General features: G+C 42.7%; 1 protein-coding gene across 6 annotated transcripts in view; it reads right to left on the bottom strand.

Moving 5' to 3' along the window:
- LOC118793069 (attractin-like) overlaps window positions 1-6,184 on the bottom strand; it is a 179,846-nt gene extending 173,662 nt beyond the window's left edge. For 4 of the 6 annotated variants that reach the window (XM_036551024.1, XM_036551023.1, XM_036551020.1 and 1 more), the window contains exon 1: window positions 5,521-6,183. In XM_036551024.1, the coding sequence (XP_036406917.1) occupies window positions 5,521-5,792 (272 nt within the window). In that variant the 5' untranslated portion in view covers window positions 5,793-6,183. Of the gene's footprint in view, window positions 1-5,520 lie in introns of all 6 variants that reach the window. The other 2 variants (XM_036551022.1, XM_036551021.1) reach the window with 2 other exon arrangements.
- Between the last annotated feature and the right edge of the window lie 368 nt (window positions 6,185-6,552).

Raw genomic sequence — 6,552 nt, forward strand, 5'->3', positions numbered from 1 at the left:
TTAGTACTCTTTACACCTCTGCCTTTAATTAGTCGAATTATCATATTAAAGATCCCAGGTAAATCGGAGTGAAATGCAGAGATTGATGTTGAGGATCAATGGCAGGACATAAAAAAAGAAATTATTCAGACACGGAGATTGAGGTGATGGATGATGAGGTGGAGAAGAGAAAAAATGTCCTTTTTGGAGGCCAGATTAGCGGCATTTCAAATCGACGGAAAAATGCGGAGTGGCTCAAAGTAGGTAGATGCTCATTTTGAATTTTTTTTTTCTGACCGATAGCCGACACTCGTTAACCGACCATTAACCGTTAACCGACAAGGTTAAAATGTACTATTTAGCATGGACGAGTGTCTGTGACCCATTTAAAAGAAATACCAATACAACAAATGTTTTTTTTTTTTCATAAGGAGTTTCTTTACATGTGCTTAACCGGCATAATAGCCTAGATCCCCCATGTAGGAAAATATTTTATAACTTAAAATAAATAGCAAATAGTAGCCAGACTTTCTAATGTATAAACAGTTTAATAAAACGAAAACACACATTGAATCCTCCAGCGCCAGGAGCGCTGTAACGAAGACCTACTCCTCCTCGGCTGTCAGCTTATTAATGATCAAAAACAGCCAACAAGTTAACAAAACGGAAACTTGTAGTCGCATTTTTCAGACCTCAAAATAAAATAAACAGGCCACGCCTACTTCAGTCCTCAGCATCGTGGACAGCTTGTTTACTGGTTTTTATTCAGAAACAGCAACATGTCGACATGCTGTGGGGTTAGTCTGGTGCGCAGTCTGTTAACTGTGAGACCCTCGGCGGAGGAGACCCGCAGTGGAGGATACCTGCTTAGATGGTACCGATGTCCCAGGAATGCAAAGATAGCGCCTTGCTAGAGTGGCCATCCTCGGCAAGCGCAACTGCTCAGCTGTATATTTTATATTATATATATATATAAACTGTTTAACTGATAGTATTAATCGGTCAAAATTCTTTTTGTCGGTTACCGGTTAAACGGTTAATTATTAACATCCCTAGCTTAAAGTGGTGACTGCTATGAATGCAGTTTAACCAGAGGTGCGTACAGTGGAGGAGGTGAAGAAGAAGTGGTCGGATTTTTAAAAAGAGGCCAAAAAACAAATAAGCGCACACAGGACCAGTGTGTCCGCACCCAGCGCCGCAAGCGGGCAAGAGGGAGCTTTGCCCCCTCAGTTTAAGTTTTATGTACGCTATGGAAAAATAGCAAAAACAACAAAAATATTGGAAATGTTGGAATACTCGTTGGAAATGACACAGGGAAGTGAAGTTTCAGTCAACAAGAAAGAAGGGGAGAGAGAGAGAGCGAGAGAGCTGCATGGCCCTGATGTTGTTGGCTATTATTTTGTTGATTTTAGCAGTCATCTCTCAGTGGTTAGAATCATTCATAAATTCTATTATTTTGTGTCTTGTTGACCTATGTTCTGAGTGCTCCGATTCCCTACATTGTGCGAGGACACTTAGGTTTAATACTGGCTTCACCACTACTGTGAAATAAATGCATTATTTAATTTTGAAACAGTAGTCTTGTGTTGTTGTTATTTAGCCTTTCAGAGGCTATTGCATGGTTAAATCAATGAATTTCAAACCTACCACCAGACCAATTTTAGGTGGTGACCTGGCAATCTGCCCCAAATATTCGTATTTCATATTATGGCCGTGACACACAAACACATGGAAAAGGTAAGGTAGGGTATTATTCGCATCTAATCAAAATGCCACTATATTGCCACCCGCAGGATGGAATTTTTAACTGCCCCCTCAGTCACTTCATCCTGGCGCGATAACACTCATCAACTAAAAAAGTTCAATTCCTTAAGAAAATGAGGAGTGTGATTGCGACCCGGCAGCAAAAACATGCTAAAGTATATGAGATGATCGCTAAGATGTGGCTATGTGGTTTCTAGGTTGTTGCTAGGTGGTTGCCAGGGCGTTACTAGGTGGTTGCTAAGGTATATAAGGTGGTTGCTAGGATGGTGCTAGGTGGTTGCTAACCTGTTGCTAGGTGGTTGCTAGGGCATTGCTAGACGGTTACTAAGGTATATGAGGTGGTTGCTAGGGCATTCTTGGGTGGCTGCCAGGGTGTTGCTAAGTGGTTTCTAGGTTGTTAGTAGGTGGTTGCTAGGGTATATGAGGTGGTTGCTAGGGAGTTGCTAGGTGGTTGCTAGGATGTTGCTAAATGGTTTCTAGGTTGTTAGTAGGTGGTTGCTAGGTTGTTGCTAAGTGGTTGCTAAGATAAACAATATGGTTGCTAGGGCTTTGCTAGGCCATTGCTAGGTGGTTGCCAGGGTGTTGCTAAGTGGTTGGTAGGGTAAACAGTATGATCGCTGCGTGTTGCTAGTCTTGGATGAGTGTTGGATGATTTGTCCCAAGGCAACATGTGAAGTATGGTGGCTATGGGGTGAAAAGTGACCGAGTGGGAAGGCCATGAAGTGTGATTTTGAAAATGAATGGGAGTCTATGGGAAAACAGGGATGAAAAAACGACAAAAACCAGAGAATAAGTGCGGGTACGGCTTAGCTGTATAGAAGCAACCCGATCGTGGTCAGACCAGACGGGTTACACTTGGTTTGGGGTCGATATCTCGAAAACTGTGGGAGAAGTGGTACAAAATTTGGTGGAATAAGAAAAAGAAAGAAGAATAAAACTATCGGATAACAATAGTGTGTTTGCTTCGCAATCACACTAATTAGAGAAGTGCATTTCCTAAATAAAATTCAGAGTGATTGCAACGCGGCATTGAAAACATGCTAATGCATATGAGACTATCGCTAGGATGTTACTAAGTGGTTCCTAGGTTGTTGCTAGGTGGTTGCCAGGGCGTTACTAGATGGTTGCTAACCTGTTGCTAGGGTGCTGTTAGATGGTTACTAAGGTAAAAGAGGTGGTTTCTACGGCGTTGTTGGGTGGTTGCCAGGGTGTTGCTAGGTGGTTGCTGGGGTATGAACCATTTCAACATACGACAGTACAATTTATATTGTAATGTGCATAAGTGTTGTTTTGTAATGTAATATCGCGGCTGCAACTGGTATTGATGTATTAACGGGTGCATCTTACAGAGGGAAAATTCGTTGATTGACTAGCCAGTTTAGCTAGCTGGCTAGTTTTAGTATACGGCCAAGTGTTTCACTTAAGCACGTATAGCAGCACTTACAGTATATATTCTGCCTGGTTTGCTAGGGCACACGGAGCTGAAAACTTCTGATGCTGACTGTGCGTGTTTTTCTTTTTTTTTTTTTTTTTGCTTTATCTTTGAACAGGTATGTGGATTTCTATGTGAATTGTTCTGTGGAATGTTAATGAATTTGTCTTGTATGTGGTTTGCGTGGGTCTCGTAAAATTGTGAGCGCTGGTTAGGCAGTGCAGTTTTGTTAATCGGGCAGAGCACGTTCTGGATCATTACAGTGTGCATATAGTGGGGATACACTGTAATGGTATACATTTATTACATTTATTACATTTATTTTGTTTTGTACATGATGTGTAGGGATGCAGATTTGTAATCTCACGCGCTCTCTTTCTGACGAATACAGGGCACACGGAGCTGAAAACTTCTGATGCTGACTGCGCATAATTATCTTTTTTTGTTTGTTTTATCTTTGAACAGAGAGTGAGAGAGAGATTGCAACTTGTGCTGCTGGACTTCGCTAATAAACACGGAGTCACGGCAAAACACGGCTCTTTCGTTATTACCCACAAAACACAACGCAGAGGGTAACAGCGAAGACGCTGTCCAGACGCACTCCTGCACGTTACATTGGTGCCGTGACCCAGATCACTGGCTAAAGCACAGCTTGGCCGCCAGTGGTCGCTGAGGAGTCAGAAGGGGTGAGTGTAGCAGAGCTGAAGTGATTAGCTCGTGTGAGTCCTGCGTAAAGCCTTAGGTAGCGGGTAGCAGGTAGCCAAGTGGTTGCAGCGGCTACGTCACTCCCCCGAGACCAGGTTAAGTAGCGTTGTTGCCGACGGGCTAAGGGCAATTTGCCTTTAACTCAACTGGTAACGACGCTGGCTGTAAGGGTTCGAAACTCGCTCACTCGCCGACCCACGTAACATCATATTAAACAGAACGCAAGATACCACCCGTTACACTCGGGCGTTGCTAAGTGCTCGATAGGCTGTTGTTAGGGTAAACAATATGGTTGGTTGCTAGGGACACAGCCATCTTTGGTGAGTGTTGGGTCACACGACCCAAAACAGCAAATCAGATCCCGTGGCTATTGGTCAAAACCTGACCGAGTGGTAAGACTTTGAAAAATGAATTGAAGCCAATGGGAGGATGGAAGGATGAATAAATTAGTAAAAAAACTGAATAAAAAAATGACAAAAAACGAGTGCGGGTCAAGACGGCCTTGGATAAGTGCTAGGTGATTTCTCCCGAGGCAACATGTGAGGTATGGTGGCTGTGGGGTGAAAAGTGAGTGGGAAGGCCATGAAGTGTGAGGGGGTGATTTTCACAAATTAATGGGAATCTATGGGAAAAAGGGATGAAAAAACGACGAAAACCAGAGAACGAGTGCGGGTACGATCGGGGTCAGACCGGACGAGTTACAGTTATCTCGAAAACTGTGGGAGGAGATTGGTGGAATACGAAGAAAAAGAAAACTATCGGATAACAATAGTGTGATTGATTTGCAAACACACTATTGCAATAGTGGGTTTGCAAAGCAATCACACTAATTAGTAAATGTAAATTCTGCAACCTTGAGTTGCCTGTGCTTTATTCAAATATTAAATGTTCGTACTAAAAGTTAAACTACGTTTCTCAGTGAAAGGGTGTCATCTCGAAGCTGCTGTGTATCGGCCAGCCAGATATCTAGGCAAGTGTCCTGTCTACAACAGAAGATGGTTAACGTTAGCTGACTTATTTTGCAAGCAGGTATTTGACCGGTCCACATTTCCCACTTCAATAACAGAAAACTCTGTGACAGAAACAACTACATGGTGATTGGAACATACTCCGCATTTCTTAAGCATGTAGCCACGTTGTAAATGATAGGAATAATTAGAAAAATATATGTTCCTAAAAATATGCTACAAACAAAATGTATCTAGCTAGTTTGGTTAGCAAATAGCTACAGCGGTATTATCTTCGTTTTCTCCTCCGATTTTAGCAGCCGTGAGAGAAGAAACCTTGAGTTTTTGGAGAATTATACCTTAAAAACTCTTATTATAAAGCTAACCGACTATCCAGTTGCCACCTACGATCTAGCAGGTTCTCTAACTATGCTAAAATCAAGAAGAGCCACAAAGATGCTAGCTGTTCTGTCCAAGTTACAGCTAAATGTCGCTATTGTGTGGGCGAGATGACAAGAAATTAGCTCGCTGTTTTTGGTTTTGATTGTTTTGTTTTGCCTGACGCTGGCTAGCTATAGCAAATTACTGAAGTTCTTAATGCAAACAAATATGAAGCAAACGGCCGTAATCGAACAAAGGTTTTAACCAGGTGGCTAAACTAAATAGATGGTGCACAGCATGATAGCATCTTACCTGAAACGTCCCCCGCAATGCTGGCACTGCTCCCCAACCCAGCCGGGATCGCACAAGCAACTGCCGCTTGCCAGACTGCACTGTCCGTTCAAGCATGGTTTGTCGCATTCCTTCGCCTCGGATGGGCATGGCAGTCCAAAAAACAAAAAGATCGCAGTCAAAACCAGTAGCTGACTTTTTGGCACCGCTCCGGGGGGACCAAACTGGGACAGACGGCAGCATGTATCGTTGTGGAAAGAGCTAAAGCAGGCCCACCTCCTGTCTCCTTCCATGACAGGAATGAATTCTTGCCTACTTCAGTGCTTATGTATCTAGCGATTTAATTGATTGCCACGGAATTATGGTAAATAAACCGCCTTCCTCATTAGCCTAGCGTCAATTTATTGTCCAGATTTGCACACTGACAACAAAATTATCTATATACCTTGCACTCCTAACTGCGGTGTTTTCTCGGATCGGAAGCCGTATGGACTAAGGTTTACACGCTCTATGTGTCCAGAGGGATCTAACCGGCAGCTAGCTAGTTTGCTATCTGTCTTGCCGTTCTGTTACATCTCATGCCTCTATTCTCCGTCAACACCTTCAACACGGAGTCCGACTCAGGGAAATGACGTCCAAATTAATACGGGAGGCGAGAACAAGCGCCGGGCAAGTGCGGGCAAGCGGGGAATTCAGTTTACAGACATCAGTCAATCAGTGTCAAGGATCGAGTGAGTAATTACTTTGTTACAGATACGCGATCATCCCCATCAGTCCTATTTCAGCACGCCTCACCAGATGTTTATAATAGCCTACTGGTACGTTAAATCAGACAATCGTTATGAATAAAATATTATTTTACTAAGGCTGTCAAGCGATTAAAAATTTAATTATGCTTTGAGATTGATTAATCTAAATTAATCGCATATATTAATATTTGCCGTGAGAAGCATTTTATGTTCAAATTGTGCTTTATACAACAGTTAGTTCCGACCAAGTAATTTGACTGCACAAGAGGCATTCCATGAGTGCTGATATTCAGTATAACAGCAC

This window comes from Megalops cyprinoides, chromosome 18 (genome assembly GCF_013368585.1).
Source record: "Megalops cyprinoides isolate fMegCyp1 chromosome 18, fMegCyp1.pri, whole genome shotgun sequence".
Taxonomy (NCBI): domain Eukaryota; kingdom Metazoa; phylum Chordata; class Actinopteri; order Elopiformes; family Megalopidae; genus Megalops; species Megalops cyprinoides.